At 39.2% G+C, this 18,489-nt stretch overlaps 1 protein-coding gene across 1 annotated transcript; it reads left to right on the top strand.

The window, feature by feature from the left end:
* The first annotated feature begins 1,087 nt into the window (after positions 1-1,087).
* atp6v0d1 (ATPase H+ transporting V0 subunit d1) lies at positions 1,088-7,154 on the top strand. Its single transcript, XM_030766412.1, has 8 exons — positions 1,088-1,282; positions 2,255-2,426; positions 3,082-3,260; positions 3,434-3,513; positions 3,613-3,690; positions 4,119-4,295; positions 4,999-5,076; positions 5,572-7,154. Exons 1-8 carry the CDS (start codon positions 1,156-1,158, stop codon positions 5,731-5,733), a joined length of 1,053 nt encoding a protein of 350 aa, XP_030622272.1. The 5' UTR covers positions 1,088-1,155; the 3' UTR covers positions 5,734-7,154.
* The last annotated feature ends 11,335 nt before the right edge of the window (positions 7,155-18,489 follow it).

Genomic DNA, 18,489 nt, shown 5'->3' with positions numbered 1-18,489 from the left:
CCTCTAAACCATTTATTTCTTTACAACTCTTGGCAGAAACCCTGTTTCAGATGTATATACATTTACATGAATTACGTGAATTTGGAAATGCATTTGGAGAATGGATTCTGGCCATTGGCCATCAGTCATTAAAGAAATTCAGCACAGATGCTATATACTGTTTCCCCCTGCCACTTTCACTATGTAAACTTAATCAGTAGAAATTCAATATTTCATAGCAAGAAAATATTTGTGAAAACTTCAGATGGAATTAATGCAAATGCATTATGTTAATATAATGGAAATATAAAAACTATAATCATATTTGCTCAAGGAGACACAAACATTTTAAACTCAAGCTTCATTATTACTCACTTTGTTTCCCCTGCAATTGAATTTTATAATTTTGGCTGCCGTTACGACATTATTATTATTATTATTATTATTATTTATTTATTTGAATGGGATTAGGGATTACTCCTCAGTGATTTGGAAGCTTAAAAATAACGGGGGGGGGGGGGGGGGGGTTACTGAGGATATGCATATTTCAAATGCACGGACAATACCTCTTAAATAAAGGTATGTGATGGAAAGTGTGAGGTCTTACCAATTTAATTCAGAAATTACCCTGTGACCTTATGTTCCTCGCAGGCTCCTTCTTTAGATTTGTCTTTTGGAATTCAACACGGAAAGATGGCTCGTCACACATCTTCAACGACATTCTATGTACTGATCTGTTCATGTGATGGATTTAGAGTATTTCCGTTCATAGCTGTATCTATTTGGACACGAGACTGAATGCGCTTGTACTGTCGTTTAAGTTTTGCACCTTTAAATAGAAATTAGGCCGATTTAGACATATTTTAAAGGTACAAGGGCTTTCCTTTTTGAAATGAAAAAGAAAGCTGACTGTAAAACAGAGTAATACATTATTATATGAGGTACACATCTTCCTCCACCTCCTAAGATTTAGGAGAGTTAATCCACAATTAGCTGTCAAGGAGTAGTGTGTCTTTCCGGTCAGATGGCAAGTCACATGAATTGACTGTACACAATCACGTGCCTAACTTCAACAGCCGGGCACTCAGGCTACGGCAGTCCCGAGGAAGGTAGAATTAGCAAGCGAGCTAATCGAAGTATCTTTTTAAACAGATAGGCTTGCCTTGAAGTATCACCATGCCGTTCTCGGAATTGTATTTTAACGTCGATAATGGCTATTTGGAAGGCCTGGTTAGAGGTTTTAAGGCTGGAATATTAACTCAAGCCGACTACTTGAATCTTGTTCAGTGTGAAACATTGGAAGGTGAGTGGATGAGAGAGCGTAGTTAGCTACCCTAGCTACGATAGATCTCCTGTCTTAGCGTCGGTAGCTTATATCATGTATAACGATGCGACATAGACGTACCATTATATACTGGTAATATTATATACGTTTATTTTCACACACCGTATTAAATAGCTTAAACTACCGTCGCGGTTCAAATGAAACGTCAGTCAGCTGTTGAAGTCATGGGTTATGTCGTATGATGTCGAGCTGTTTAAGTAGGTAGCTAGCTTAGCTAGTGCGTACACGTATTACACTGCTGTTAATTCTCTTGGGGTAAATACGTAGAATAAGGTTTCTTTGACGGATATTAATCAGAGATATTCTTCCCGTTGTTTTAAATAACGTAACAACAACAACTGCTACAGCAAATGTTATCTTTTACAGTAAGATATTGAGGGCAGACGTACATAACTTATCACTGTGTCAGAGTATCTGCTAACAGCCCTAGGTCCATTTAATATAGGCCCAGTACATTCAGTAAATTAAAGCACAACATGACGCTGGTCAAGATGCCGTTGTGTGAATAACCGCTGTCATACGTAAGCTGAATAAGCTGTTATTTGCATCATGACTTAAATTTGTTGACTTTGTGCTCCGTCTCCTCTTTCTGTACTTCCTGTAGCCTTACAGTGTGTGTTGAAGATGTTTAAATAAGCAAGAATATACACTGGAAACTACTGCGCGGTTAAAGTTAATTTTGTGACAGGACTTTATCTTGTAATGAGTAGAGCTGGGCAGCTGGATTTGTAGTGTCCTTAAATGTGACATTGGAACAAGTTCCTGTGCTGACTAACATTGGAGTTTTATTGTCACTAGGTTTAAGGAACTGGAAACTGTTTGTACAGTTTGAGGTTCAGATCAGATCAGAGTATTTGGTCATGTTTGTATTTCTAAGAATGTTTGCTATTGATGATTCTGTCATTTAGAGTTACTCTCGATTCTCCCTAGACCTGAAGCTGCACCTGCAGAGCACAGACTATGGGAGTTTCCTGGCCAATGAGGCTTCCCCTCTTACCGTCTCTGTCATCGACGACAAGCTGAAAGAAAAGATGGTGGTGGAATTTCGCCACATGAGGAATCAGTCCTACGAGCCCCTGGCCAGCTTCATGGATTTCATCACGTAATCTATCTTCATTAACACTTATTTCAGGCTTACAGCTAAATAAAGGCTGGGCAGTATAACTACAACACTCATATCACAGTACAATATCAATTTTGGACAGTAGTGGTCTCTATAAAAAGATGATAACAAATGTTTATATTCCCACATTTTTGTCCTTTGTGTTCATCTTTCAATGTATTGTCCAGTGCATTTTCCAAACTGCAATATCATCTTGTTTTAAATTTTTAAAAGTTTTTTGTATGTATCTATTTTTTAGCCCATGTCTGTAAATGTCATACATGATGATGATGATGATGATTATTATTATTATTATTATTATTACAATTAGAGAAAAACCTGCACTGCAGGGCAGACCTGCACCAAATTGGGTGCAGACCTGCACCAAAATCTAGGAAAATGTTCATATATATTATACAGATACTGTAAAACTGGATACATTTATTATATATCCATTGCTGTAGTGTCAGGTCCCAACTGTATATCTCAGTAAATCAAGAGTGTTCTTTGGAAACACATGTTGGAAGAGTGTTAAAATCTTTAATTGAGACTGTCTTTGGCATTTCCTGAGTGAGTTTATGTTATAAGCAGTCACTGTTCAGATCCATGAGTCACATATCTTAGGAAGTTCTCTCTGCTCTTCTGGGCTCTGCAGATACAGCTACATGATTGACAATGTGATTCTGCTCATCACGGGAACGCTGCACCAGCGAGCCATCTCTGAACTGGTCCCCAAGTGCCACCCACTGGGCAGCTTTGAGCAGATGGAGGCTGTCAACATAGCCCAGACCCCGGCTGAGCTGTACAATGCCATCCTAGTGGACACGCCCCTTGGTAACACTGCATTTCATTACTCAGTGTGACCATGATCATGTCTCTGCTGGATGTAACAGGAGAAAATTATTCATCAGAACAGTTCCCTGTTATTTAACATATTCATATAATGTGTACTCTGTTTAGAATCTCTGATCCATGTGATTTGTCACTGACAAGTGCCTGTTCCTCAGCTGCTTTCTTTCAGGACTGTATATCTGAACAGGACTTGGATGAGATGAACATTGAGATCATCAGAAACACACTCTACAAGGTGCCTGCCAGCTCAATTCAGAATGCAAAGACTTTTAAAAAAAAAAAGGTCCAACTCAAATGTAGCATATATTTATTTTTATTTCATGCATGCTTTCAGGCCTATCTGGAGGCTTTCTATAAGTTCTGCTCCAACCTCGGAGGAACCACAGCGGAAACAATGTGCCCTATTCTGGAGGTGAGAGCTGACCAGTGTTTTATTGCTTTGTGTTAATCTATCATTAACAGGGGGCAGTGGGAACCTGATGGTTGTGAGTTTGAAACCCAGGTGCGACAGTTCAGCAAATACACTTATACATTTGACAGTGAGGGTCAGCATTTTCAGTCACACTGGATAAGAGTCTCAACTATAAGTCATTGTGTAGTCAGAGACACGAAGACTTATTATATAGCAGTAACACACTGATAATGATGATCATCATAATTCTAGTGATTAAAATAATAAGCACAATGATTAGTTATGTAGAGTAGCTGTAATGAGTTGGTCTTGTTTTGGTAATTGGCGTGGTATCAGTCACATTACGGTCGTCACAGTGGACACCGTAGCTGCTGAAAATGAAAAACTTTTAACGACAAGAAAACGTGTCCCGTGTGTTTCCGTGGCAGTTTGAGGCCGACAGGAGGGCTTTTATCATCACCATAAACTCCTTTGGGACAGAGCTGTCTAAAGAGGACAGGGCTAAACTCTTCCCACACTGTGGCAAACTGTATCCTGAGGGGCTGGCCCAGCTGGCCCGCGCTGATGACTACGAACAGGTCAAAGCTGTGGCCGATTACTACCCTGTGAGTACATTAAATCATGTCTAAATTCAACTGTATACCTGCGTGCATCACGTAATCTTTAAATTAAACCTAAATTATATTCTACAGCTCATTCATGTCATACAGCGTGCATTGAGGATAGTTTCCTGTAGCAAATAAAGGAAACAAAAAAAAAAATCTCAGACAACATCATTGATACAATAATCCTCGTCAGTTCATTGAAATACATAAAAGGTCAAATGAAGTACAGTATCGCAGTTTCAGGGCTGTCATTTATGAAATAAAGAGAATAAAATGAACGAGTGCAATGCTCTTGCTCTGTATGCAAGTGATATTATGGTATAGCTTTCTCTCTCTCTCTGGCAGACATGGACACGCTGGGAGAATTTAGATACAGTGAAGTCTCTGGTAGAACTTTGGTTCTGTCAGCCACTCAAATAAATGATGAAAGCTGCATATCAGTGATTTCTCACATGTAAAACTCTTCCTCCACAGTCTACAGATCCAACAATTTTCGACAGTCTGCTTTTGGTCTTTTTGATGTGTGTTAAAACAAACTGTGTCAGAATCTTTGATTGATGAGTGCATCAGTATATGAGAAACCAAACATCTTTTTTGGCTGGGAAAATTCCTTTGATTGCGGGGGGGGGTGGGTAAAAAAAAAAAAGTATTTACGTTTGACTGTCTCATGCAAACTGTGTGTGGTTTTCCTGATTTCCCCCAGGAATACAAGCTCTTGTTTGAGGGAGCTGGCAGCAACCCAGGGGACAAAACACTGGAAGATCGCTTCTTTGAACACGAGGTGAATATGACGTATCCAGCGAAATGCCTTTGGCCCAGGCTCTGAATCATGAACCCTGTTCATAAAACCCGTCGGTTACGAGCTCAGTCTGTTGAGCAGCGATATGATTTAAAGCGCTTTGGTGAAGAGACGGTTGGTAGCTGCGCTGAACTTCTTTGTCATGGCTGTATCCTTTCGTCATAAACGTTCAGATAGAGAGATGATTGAACCGAATATATTCACCAGAGTATCTGAGTGTTGAATCATCTTAAACAAAGAATATAATGTACAATATATAATATCTCGAATATGTAAATATGAATATTGTTTGTCTTGTGGACCACGTCAGCTGGGGCTGAACGTAAATGTATTTTACACTCTGTGTAGAATCAGTCTGGGATCAGGCTGTATGTTTGTGTTTAGATCCCTTGGGCCATACAGTGGCCAGTGTGTGTAGTACTTAATCACTTTGCTCCTGAGGCTAATATAAGCCCATGTTTGCCCTTTGCTGTGCAGGTGAAGCTGAATAAACTGGCTTTTCTCAACCAGTTCCACTTCAGCGTCTTCTACGCCTACGTCAAACTGAAGGAGCAGGAGTGTCGGAATATCGTCTGGATTGCCGAGTGCATTGCCCAGCGACACCGCGCCAAGATCGACAACTACATCCCCATTTTCTAATGACACTCCTTCCAGGCTCCCTCCTCCCACGTCCTCCGAGGTCGTCCACCTCTGTGTTCCTGTTCCCGTCATAATCCACTGTACTGTAAATTATATTTGTTTGTTTACTATAATGTGTAATAATCTTCTGCTTCAAAACAAGTGTATGTATGTATGTATGTATGTATGTATGTCTGTGTGTGTGTGTGTGTGTCTGGCTCCCTAGTACATTCATATTCATGAAGTTGGGCCTTCCTGGATTGAGTTTGCATAGTCTTATTGTTTTGTTTGTCTTGGAATGATGAGGGGCCACGCTGCGATCTGAGCTGTACGTGTGAAAAGAACGCAAAGACACAAGGTTAACATCAGTCTAATGGTCCGTGGTCACACTGAAAGTGTCCCTATTATCTCTCTGTTTATATGGTAACTGCAGAAGCATATTACAACGACCGCCCAGTTGAAACAGGTTCAGCTTTAATACGTTTCTCATGTAGTAATGATCATCCAGATATAATTATTAACTGCAATCTATCAACATACATGTTTCTGTAGATTTATCGGTGTAGTTACCATATGAACACAAAAGAATAACAGACACTTAATGTGAAATGGACCCTTTACTTTTTTTATGCTTAAGCAGAAACCTCAGTTGCCTGACATTCCTCACTGATATAATTAACAGACTATCGCTGTGCAGTGTTAAAATCCTTAGTAAGATCAGTTCCAAAACCACAAAACACTACTACAAAATGTAAAGAGCTAGTTATGAATGAAAATGCTGGAGGTTTGTAGACAGAGAGGACACATTGTTCCACGGGGTCACTGGTTCATTCTCCCAAGGTCTCACGTCTGTGTTGGACCCAGCTGCCCTGTGTTGGCAGCTCTAGCCAGCCTGTCAAAGTCCACAGCTCCCTGTTAGAGAGAACCAGCCGCACTGTCCATTAGGCTGGGGTGTGCAGGCCCAGCGACTCAGTGCAGGGAGAATGGAGCCTGTTAATCAAATTGGGTTAAAGATTGAAGCATTCCATTCTCTTCTGTATTTAAATTGGTGGTGAGAACCAGGAAGGGGTTTCTTTTTTCCCCCCTTTTTTTTGTTGGAAAAAAAAAAATACAAGAAGACGGTGCCCATTCTGTTTAAGATAGCATGTGGTATTTTTAATCTTTAATTGCAAAAAAACCCCCAAAAAAACCCTTACACTCAAATGTCGCTTGCTTAAGCATTCCTGATTCTCTCTGGGTTTGTGAAAATATGTGTGAATTGTGAGATTTACCTTTTGTAAATTAGTGCAGAATTCTGTGTAAAGTTAACTTATGTTCAAGATCAAAATGTGTGATTGAAAGCAAAACATGTATGGTAGAGTTGATGATAAATTCTACATGATAAAAATGTTCACTTGATGTATAATGTCTTGCATTGCTGTAACCATGTTGCTTGTTGTGTTCACTTTGCTGATATATATATAAAATATATAAATATAAATAAATAGAGAATATTATGTGCTTTACTGTTGTGAACCTTTTTTTAAATAAATCTCATTAACAAACAGTCAGAGGAATTTCCCAGAGGTTACACTGTTGAGGTGATTGGATACCTGGAGAATGATACACATTCTCAATACTGACTCGAGGCAGTCTGTACCTGAATCCACTGAAGTACAAACTGTGTTTTACCAACTGAAATATGAAGTTATGGATATTACATGGTAGAAGGATGTTATCCCTCCAGTCAAATATTCAGCAGTGAAAATGAATGCTTTTACGAATGTGTACCAAGTGCGTTAATATATTACAAATACTTTGTGGAGTAGACCTAGCTACACAGTAAATCTCACATAATGCAGCTCCTTCTTCTTGAAATTGTTATAATGTCATTTTTCTGACTTATATTTCACCACCTTGCATGCTAATACCAGATAAACTAATTTATGCTAAAGTATCCCAGTGAAATCTATCTGTTCCAATAGTTGTTATATTTATAATGATAAGTATTGAAAGTCCACACACTAATTAATACATAATATTTATCAATACACATTTGAATGTAAACCAGGAGTCCCTCGCACTTCGAGTGACTGTATCTATTCAAAAATTCACAGTTATTTCAGTTATGAGAAAAGATCGATCAAAGTAATAAGAGAACAGAAATACAAGAGCTACAGACTGAACTGACAGAGATAAAGAATTGACCTTTTAGGACCTTTATTCGTTTTCTTCCAGGAGATTTGGGAGATTTGGAGAAGTTTTTTTTTTTTTTTTTTTTTTTATAAAGAGTTGAAAGTAACTTCAGAAGAGTTTGGTGGAGCCCGCTTGGAGAGCTTTTTTATTTTATTTGATCGACATTTGGACCCCCCCCCCCCCTCCCTGCCCCCACCCCCTTTTGGATTTTGCTATTTCTTCTTATTCTTCTCGTTGGACACTACACTCAGCTAGAATAGCGGGTGTACTGGACTTTTTAAACTGAATTAATCAGAAATTGATTGAACTGATTAGTATCACTTAGTTTATATTGGATATTGAAATCGTAATTTGAATTGAGAATATTGTGTGTGTGATGAATATTGTGTGTATAACTGTTATTAATCTATAACGTTGTATGATTAATTATTAAGAGTGTACCTATAGCCTTGTTTATTTATGTATCGATTGAATCCCTCACTGTTGATATTTGAATTGTGAGTAATATATTTCATAAGTTGTATTTAAGATTTATTTATTTACTTACTTATTTATTTATTTAGTTAGTTATACTCAATAGACATATAATATTAATCTAGCTCTAAACAGACTATTTTAACTATTGAATAACTAGACTGAAAATATAAATACATGTGTTTTAACCTTAGAAACTCGTATTACAATTGTCATCCCTTGCACCTCTATTAAACTTACTGGTCCAAAAACATATTTTATCAGGTATTACAGAGATACCTGGTACACTGACAATACTTAACCAGTCAGGGGAGCTAATGCTCCTCCAATCTGAATCTTTTTTTCTACTCATTGTTTCATCTGAGTCAAAGAGAGTTTTTCCTTGCCTCTGCAACCTTAAGCTTTCTTAATGGAAGTCTAAGGCCTCCGATCCTGTGTAGCTGCTTTGTGACAGTGTCTTTTAATCTATACAAATTGAGTTGTGTTGAGCTGAATTGAAAGTTATGGGATCCATTATGAAATTTTCACACGCAGCCATTGCGTCAGCTAACCACCAGAGGGCGCTGTTTACAAAGGTGTTCATTTATGCTGGTTGTGTAAGCCTTCAGAAAAGTAGCACTAGCACCTGGCAAACAACGTCTTGGCTTTCAGAGTAGTAAAGTTTACCCCAGAGTAAAAGCTTACATAACCATTTTCCCCCTAAGTTGTCATTTTTTCCTCACATACCATCAAAATGCAAAAATACAGCATAAATGCAGCATGCATATGTTTCTAGACAGTTCTGACAGTCCTGAATTTAACATGGCTAGAGGGGTCAATGTGTAGCAACCTTGGGGTTGATCCGACCCCTGTAGTTCATAGACCTGTGCTGTTTCCCGAACATTTCACCTCCAGGAGCTTTTGTTCAGTTGTTAAACGCATTTTATGTTGGTTACTGTAGTTATCGTACTCACATAGTAATTAAAGATGATGCTCTACTTATTTTGAATATATATATGAGACCTGTTGTTACGCTGTGCTGCCATAATACATACAGTAACACATTTGCAACTACACAAATAAATACAAAAATGCAATTTTGTTTTTGTAATTAACACAGTCGTGAGTTTACCTGTCCTAAACATGTCCTAAGTTATTACCGCCTTTAAAAAGTGAGACTTAACAGTTTCTTATGGAATTCTCAATCATTTAGTGGAATTCAGTATACAATCTGGAAGAATCCAGTTTGGAGGAATAGAAACTGGAACACAGGCTTCACAGAACTCTCCCACCCACATGTGGGGAGACAAATTTCTCCTCATCTGCTATGGTCTACATCTCAGTCATTACCTTCTGGACGACTCATGGTTCCTTGGATGTTACACAACATTAAGACCTCTTAATTACTGCAAACAATGGCAGCTTTTAAGATGAACAAAGCCCTCAGAATGATAGCTGTTTGGGAGATGGCGAAATCGCACGTACTGTTCCAAATGTACTAAAAAGGAATTGTGTGAGAAATAGCTATTCTGTGGCCAAGAGCATGTTGGGGTGAACCTGTATCCACCCTTAAGACACATTTCTATATTAAAGACATGCAATCTGCAGTTTCCACTGTTCTGCTGTTGTGAGCGTAAACAACACTAAACAAATGTTTTGTTTTGCTATGTTTTTTTTTGGTTTGTTTGTTTTGTTTGGTTTGGTTTCATTTCATTTTGAATAGTGGTTCAGCTCCTTTGTTACACATTTCTATGTATTTTCTATGTATATATACATGTAGTATATTACATATATGGAGAAATACCATGCTATACACAAAGATTAACAGTCTATTACAGACATTCTCTGTTAGAAACACACACAGCAAATAGCTTTTTGGTTGTTCTCCTTCATCTCATTAAGAACTGACTTCACGGAGGACAAATGTGCTTTCACGTGTACACTGGATTGTACATACACCGCCCTGTACGCAGACAGAACGTTCTGGTACACCATGGCTCTTACAGCTTTACGGTCGGCTGGGATTGGAGCTGGTACTTGTGGAAAGATCAGAGGTGGGCTCACCTTTGATCCCACTAAGCTGTGTCTTAAAGAGCTGGCATCCACTAGAAACCAGACGCAAACTAACCACAACAGAATAGCTTAGCAAAGTGATGTGCAATTCAGTCCCCCTGGACAGAAAATAAAAAATGATGTGTTTCGCATGAACTGACGTGATCCAAATGGAAGACTCATTTATTTTTTTCCCCCGTTGCCCTTTGGAATAAGGAGAGATACTAGAACAAAGTTTGGAAGGGATCCTGGCTGGTATTGAATGGAAAAACAAATAGTTATTGGGTGGCCTGTGTGAGATGCTTTAAACTCTGTGACCTGGCGACGGTGCGGGTCATATCAGCGGACTTACTGTACCTCGTCCTGGAATCATGTGCCTCACATAAAACGTACATGGAATACTCATGAGCTTACGTAACAAAGCACAAGACAGAGAGAGGTAACGAAAAAAAAAAACCCAGCACAAGCACAATAACATGACCTGTCCTTTTTTTTTTTGACCAACTAGAAAAAGGATTAGCGGAAAAGAAGTTAACCTCACATTTCGTGAGCTGAGCAGGCAAAGCGTGATATTTCCATAATGAACGGGGTTCTCACTTGTTCGTAACCTACTTATCAGCGCCTACGGTTCCACTTTTTCCAATTGCCTCCCCCATTACTGCTATTGAATCACAGTCATCATGCTCATTCCTCTCTGGCCCTTTCATGAGTAATTAACGTAACCTAAAACCTAGTGCCTCGGTCAGTCGAGTTTTCACAGAGGGTGATGCATTTGTTGGCCTTGCGGTCCTTTTCATACCGCTGTCCTCAACTCATCACCCCGCGCTTGTGCCCTGTGCCCTTCCGCCTGGCTTTCAGACAAGTATTTTTTCCCTGGAAAATAAAACGAGGTAAAGGTCTCCTACTGTGCTTCGGCAAGCCCAATCAAGTCATGTGCTCACTGTCCCATGAGAGGGCAGGAAAAACAGACAAACCCAAGGAACACAATCAATTCGGAAAACTCGTAGAGGAAGAGGATGTCTTGTTCCGAAGGATTTTTTTCCCGATAAATATGCCAAGCCCTGTCCCCCAACAATCCATTAGCCAAGTACAACAAACTTGTGTATTTACTTGTATTACTTTATTGCATTAACTTGTATGATTTTTAGTTAGAATTATTAGAAGGGAGAGGGAGAGCTCATTTCTCTGATCCAAACTCCTCCCATCCAAATGGAAGTTAAGTCTGTTGCCTCAGTGACACTTCTGCGCGCGATTTTGCATGCCTCAATTAGGGTACATAGATTGTGTGAGCTGGTTTTTATTTTTCGAACAAGTTTGAAGTCAGTGAAGTCTGCCTGCTTCTCTGATTTTAGTCTCTTGTTTGGGAAGTTCACCCCCCCCCCCCCCCCCCCCCCCTCAAATGTCAAATCAGAACACTCTAAAACCAAACTTTCTAAGACGGACAAGCAAGGTTGTGCATATGTCAAATAAAATAAACAATCAGTAGATTAGATTTTTTCGGGTTTATGTTTATCAGACACTGAGTTATGCCTTTCTACATCAACGTCAGCCGACCACTTTAAAATTGTAGAAAATACATTTTTTTAAGATTCTTCTATTTTTTTTTCCCAATTTTGTTTGGAGCTATTTTCACAGCTGAGGAATTGCAGTAAGTTCACCCTCATCAATGTCGTTCACGGAATCAGTCGTTGTTTGATTACATTCATTGTTTGGAATGTTTGTTGAGCTGATTGGAGTAGGGTGAATGTTAATGTTTAAGGAGAGAAAATGCAGTAATACGGAGATGTTGTCACCCTCACGTTAGCAAACTATTAGGAATGTGCTGCTCTGGTCCAGCATGTAAATAAATAAATAAATGAATAAACAAACAAACAAATAAATAAATAATCTTAAATGTTTAATAGATCAGTAATCGGAGGCTTTAAATTAGAATCAGAACACTTGAAATCCTCTTAAAAGAGAGAGAGAGAGAAAGAGAGAGAGAGAAAGAGAGAGAAATTATTGCCAACATTGAACATCAGCAGCATTCTCTGGTGCCACCAAACAAATAGTAGCATTTGGGCTTACTGCAAAATGATTCCAAGCTGTACTGGAATCAAACTGGGGTTTTGTTTTTTTTTTTCCTGTCTGGTGGATCATGCCTTTGTCTACAAGCAGCGTGCACAAATTACAAATGACTAAAACCCTCTGGCCGTCTCTCTGTTCTTGGTAGAGTTCCCTGTACTCCACGGTTTTCAAGTTGGCCTGTGAAGTTTTGCCAGGTAAATCCTTTCTCTTGGAAGACAACACTACAGTAGCAGGACCCTAAGACTGTTATGTTCCCCTCTCATAACATATGCAACAGTTGGTAAAGTAAACAATAATAACCCATGCTACATTACACAGTTATTGATACAAATAAGACAAAGTTTTGTTAAGATGGAAATGTAGAACTAAATCGCCACTGTATCTGATCAGATCTTTCTTTTTCTATTAGTAATGTTCTATCCTTGTAGTAGTATGTAATTAACCCTGGGTTTATCATTGTGAGCTTTACCATTTGTCACTCATGATCTGAGTGGTAAACTGTAGAGCTGGAGTGTTTCAGGTCACAAAGCAAATGCCTTCATTTTCATAATTACATGAATTACTCCATGTGGCCTCCTCTGAGATGTGTAGCCATCAATGAAAAGGAGAATTAATTGAAGATTTCCAGAAACTGATGAACATGACTGTTCCGAGAAGTTTCACTTAGTGGTCTTGGTAAGTATCCCATTAAATCAAGCCTGACAAAAAGCTCCACACTCAATTTTCAGTCCACTTGGACATGCTGTCTTTGGTTTAAAAATGAGCCCAGACTCCTGCCAAAGGCTTAGCACAGCATCGAGCATCTGCTTTAGCGCACAGCACCTCGCCGCTCAAAATCTCATTTAACTGTGTGACAAGTGGGCCAGAAGTCACGGTGCTTCACCTTCGTGTGTTTTGACATGGCCCGTCAGGCCGGCCTTCATTTCCGTTTATCCGGGCAACCCCCCCGTCGAAGTTTCCCGTGACAGCTTTGTGATTCTGTTCCACGAATGGCATCATTGTTGCGCCGTGTCCTTTTTCGATTGTTTAGCAACACAGGGCGTGTGGGTGTGTTGATGACACAAAGTACTTCACTATGAAAATCAGAGCTGATTATAAATGATGTCCTGTGTTTGCATTTTTCTTTCACTCATGCGAAAGTGATCTTAAACCTCTTTGTGCACTTTGTTTGTCTTTTGTAAACGTTATTGTTCACTTTGTTATATGAAGCAATATCCTGAACTGTGCCCTAGATTCTCTTCTTATTTTGTTTTATTGAGAGAAAGAGAGAGAGAGAGAGAGAGAGAGAGGGAGGGCTATATTTGGTAATTTGGTGAAAGTTAACTAAACATTTACCTCAGCTGAGGCCTGCAATTATTTATGCCGTCTCTCTCAGAACTGACTGTGCTCTTTCTGCTCTGTACCATGTTACTCATGCAGAAATGGTGTGAAACTGCAATCTTACCCAGACGAATTCACCATGGTTAAATTAAATCAGTGTTCACATACCGTCATGCTGCTTCACGGCGGGACAGTATAAACAGCCTCAACATTAATTATACACTGGTGAATTTGGCTGCGTAGCAGAAAGGGAAATAAAGTGAAATATGTTTTTAAGAGCAAGCTTGATGGTGATCTAAGTAAGTAAACGAGTGTCATCTTCTCTTTTACTCCGTGCAAGCTGAGATTGTACGAGGAGTAGCACTGTGACAGCTTGGTTTGTTTTGAAAAGCAGAGAAATGAACAGCCAATTCAGGTTCAGAAACTCAGAACATCTCTTATTTAGGGGGAGTTTGGCTGGTCTGAAGAGGAGGAGAGAATTTGGATTTTAAAAGGGGGTTTAGAGACAGGTTGACACGTGAAAGCCGTTATTTGTGGATCAACAAACAGTTTTTTCCATTCAGTAGCTTCCTACAAAGACAGAATTACCCAGAGACCCTCACAAACAACTCTCTGTCCTCCTCCAGATTAAACACGATACACAATACACAATACACAATATACAATATACAATACACAATACACGATACACAGTACACGAGACTTTTTGCATTTTTGTCAACATAACCGCAGACCACGAAGTGTTTAGATGAAGACTAAGATGTAGTAGGAGTACAGCCACACTCAGTATGGCGACACACAAGCAGAACTGAATAAACCACAGCATCACTGGGAGTCTAGACAGAAACCTCTGAGATAAAACAGACACACTCACACACCATGCCACAGTCAAAATCATGACAAAAACCACACACTTCACAAGATTAAGAGTCCGCTTGCTGAGCAAGAGCGGTAAATTCTGTCTCGACACAGTAGAGGCAGAAGTCTCAAAAGTCCTCTAATCAAATTGTTCCTTGACTGGCTTCCACTGCTTCCTGTGATGTCATCCAAGCGCGGATGTCATCATTGTCCTACTCCTTTTTTCAGTCTCTTTGGTAGGACTATTTCCATACTCCTGTGTTTGTTACGGTACAGTTGCAAACTGATGTTGCAAGCTGTCACTCTTGCAAACTGAAACAGAGTTTCAAGACTCCTCACGCTCTCTCACTCATTCATTATCGAAGCCTCTTATCCTGATTAGGGTCGCGGGGTGTGCTGGAGCCTATCCCAGCATTCATTGGGTGAAAGGCGGGCAGACACCCTGGACAGGTCGCCAGTCCATCAGAGGTTCAAGACTGAAGTATCACAAATAAGAACCAAAGCACAATATACTTTTTTTTCACATTTAAAACAGACACATTGTTCTCACATTTTCAGCCCCCCAAATTGTACTTTTAACATATGTTTTTGAACGTGCAATATTTTTACAACAGATGTTCAACTACAAAAAAAAAGAAAAATCATTACAGAGTGTCTTCAGTCATGGTATATCTTTTTTTGGCCATTTAACTTTATCTATCATCTACACTTAAACTTGAACTGGTTGATGGGACACTTAAATAGCTAGCTACTCATTCAGTAGTTAAGTTCATGGCAGTCAGTCTGGTTTTCACTAAAACGAATCTCTCAGTCATTTAGTTGATGGTAGGCAGTTTGGCTTTCACTAAAAGTAAGCTTCAGTGGTTAGGTTTATGGTAGGCAGTTTGGTTTTCATTAATAGTATATATATATAGATATACTTAAAAGTGAGGTAAGTGTGCAGTGCATTAGCTATTTCCTTAAAGTTGTCTATGGGTACATTTAGTACTAGCTATAACACAGTCTTGGGTGTTGAGAAACCTTTTCCCAGCAGTCTACTCTTTCAAACTTGGCAGCTCCTTCTGTTATTTCTATTTGCTCTTTCTGTCATTAAAATCAAGAATAAAAAATGAAAAGAAAAGAAAAGAAAAAAAAACTTAATGTTTCAAGCAAGCATTTGGATCTGGGCTGATTCTGGCAGCTGTTTGGCCACTGGCCCATTATTGGCAAATGAAAGTGCTATGTAGGCCCATTCTTGTCTGCATTTGGTACATTTGGCAGGGTTTTCTTTGTGTGTGTGTTTTTTTTTTTATGACTCACAGCATTTGCTCCAATTCTGACCACATTTGGGAAACCGCCAGTGTTGAAAGTCATCTTGGACCAAGTGTGGTTAAATAAATTGGTAAACTGCCTACTAACATGTGTCTCATACCTGGCCCAAGTCCAACAGCCAGATCTGGACCAACCAAAGACTGTGACTCAGTTCAGTATGTGTATCAGACAAAACCAGAGAATGCTTTTCATAACTAGGCCATCAGAAACCCATTATCTAGACTGTTCTTTTTAATATGTTTTTTTTCCCTTTTTTTCCCCTTTCTTGTATTTCAGTTTTCTCAAATCAGCTCCTCCTAAGTGGAGCTAACCTCCAACTCACCAACATCTTCCCTGGGTAGTTCTTTTATTCAAAAATCTGAATTACTCTGATAGAGAAATGTACTTTAAAGAGAAATCCGTTAGCATGTTAGAACGAAGGTCAGTGCACTGTTGGTACATGCATTGCATCTTGCTGTAGAAGTTTAAAAAATCGGTAGAATAACAGTACTTTCCAAGTGATTTCCACCTAACGTTTGGTTAGAAAATATGTAATGTTTTTACAGTGTGCTGTTGCTGGAACATCGCTGTGAGCCGTAAGATTAATGAACACATTCCATCTTTCTTAATGGTGCATGGTATGATCTTGTTAAAAATAATATCTGTGCAGGAACTTGTTTGTGAGACCTGTGATGAAACAGCTGCAGGTGAAGCACATGAAGTCCTAGCCGTGGCCAGTGTGCTAACGCCTTTGACTCAGGTGTGGACTTCATGGCCGTCTCCGTATGACAGTTGGAAAGCTCCTTGATCATTAACTTTTAATCAGTTCTATTGTAATTCGGCGGAATTTGTGACAACTTTTATAGACCGGGCCCTTCCACTCTTCCTCCCAATGTTCCATGCCTTTGCACTGATCTGAAACAGCACAACAGGTTCTCAAAGGAGAACCACATCGTCCTTTTAACTCACAGCGTGTTGCTTCAACCGACTTGTGCTTTTTGTGATAATTATGCTTACTCACTGTAGAACATCCTTGTACAAGCCTCATTCTCCTATCTATTGAATTTGACACGTTGCATGTTGTATCACATCAAAGATGAGTAGCTCGATATGAATCAATCACGACTGTTTGGATTAATAGAGCAGAAAAGTAAACAGAGGTTGGGCACACTTTATTCCAGCAATTATTCAATCATTTCTCACAAGTCCCTCTGGCGGTGCTACAATTTACGTCAATGTGTAAAGGGCTAATCCTTAATACTAAAGCTACACACTCTCACACTAACAAATTGTCACATGTGTTTTAAAAAAATCGTTTCTAAGTAAATGTTTTTACATCGAGAACATCTGGAAAACAAACAAACCAATAAATAAATATGCATTTTTTAAAAATTTAAAACAAACTTTCATAATGTTTGAAATTAATAGCAAGTTGATATCTATAAAGCATTTATAAGTGGTTTTGTAACAGACTGTGACTGTACTAAGTTCATAATGAGTGGTGTTTAATAGAACACTCTCATGGAGCATTGTACTGCAACTGCAGAGCTGTGATTCGATTGGTGCCTGGTAGTAAGCCTTGGCCTATATCTACAGACTGTCCTCTTTGAAAAGTTTGTCAAGGACAATTGATTGTTCTCCTTACCCATTAAGATTCTTTCTCCATGCTCTAATCCTTATAAAACGGGCCATTCCACTGTCTATACACAAAAAAAGTGAAAAAGTTTTATGCGCCGATTTAAATGTTCAGCACCGGCGTCTTGCTGCCCTGTTTTATAGGCAAAGGGAAGATGATAGACTCTTCCACACTCCAGGGCTGCACTTCGTGAAAATTTCATTATATGTATATATGTATTTTTTTTCTGAAGTCTTTCCATTTTTACTGTAATTACACTAAACATCATTCTTGTGTCCATGTTGTGGGTCGACTTGGAGGGTTCTTTACGGTCTGCATCAACATTGTTTTTTTGGGATGGGGTGGGGTGGGGTGGGGGGGATGTGGATTTCCTTGTGTCTTTAAGTGTTTGTCCTCACACCAGTTGTATGTGCTGTTCTGTGTCAGTTAAGGTCACCTATGGGAACTTCACAAAACAATGTTACAAGTGAAAAAATACCTATATCTGGACTGGTAAGTCCTGGCAAGATTCTTAAGACAGTGACAGATTTTGATAGGACCTGTTCCAGCAAGCAGAAAAGCACTGTTTTTGTAGAGGGGTTGATCTCTGGGCTATGAGGACAGCTCTAATGTATGGGAAGATAAATTAAAAGGCTTGGTGCCAACGCAAACCTTCTCCACGAAGCGAAGACAGAAACTGGTAGAGGATAATTGTATATTGAGACTGTTTATGTGGTTTTTCTATGAGCTGAGCAAGTTTGTACTTGACCGAAAAGCACAGGATGGATTTAAAGAACTTATAAAAACCAGATTAAAGGACTACAAAAAATGGCTTGTGTGGAAGCTATCCATCCTGTTATTCAAAACATCTCAATTCTCTGTAAGAGTACCATTTACCACTTACAAACATTCGAAATGTTTGGCTCTCACACATTCAAACTGTGGTA

This window comes from Chanos chanos, chromosome 2 (genome assembly GCF_902362185.1).
Source record: "Chanos chanos chromosome 2, fChaCha1.1, whole genome shotgun sequence".
NCBI lineage: Eukaryota > Metazoa > Chordata > Actinopteri > Gonorynchiformes > Chanidae > Chanos > Chanos chanos.
This window is presented reverse-complemented; position numbering and strand designations above follow the sequence as displayed.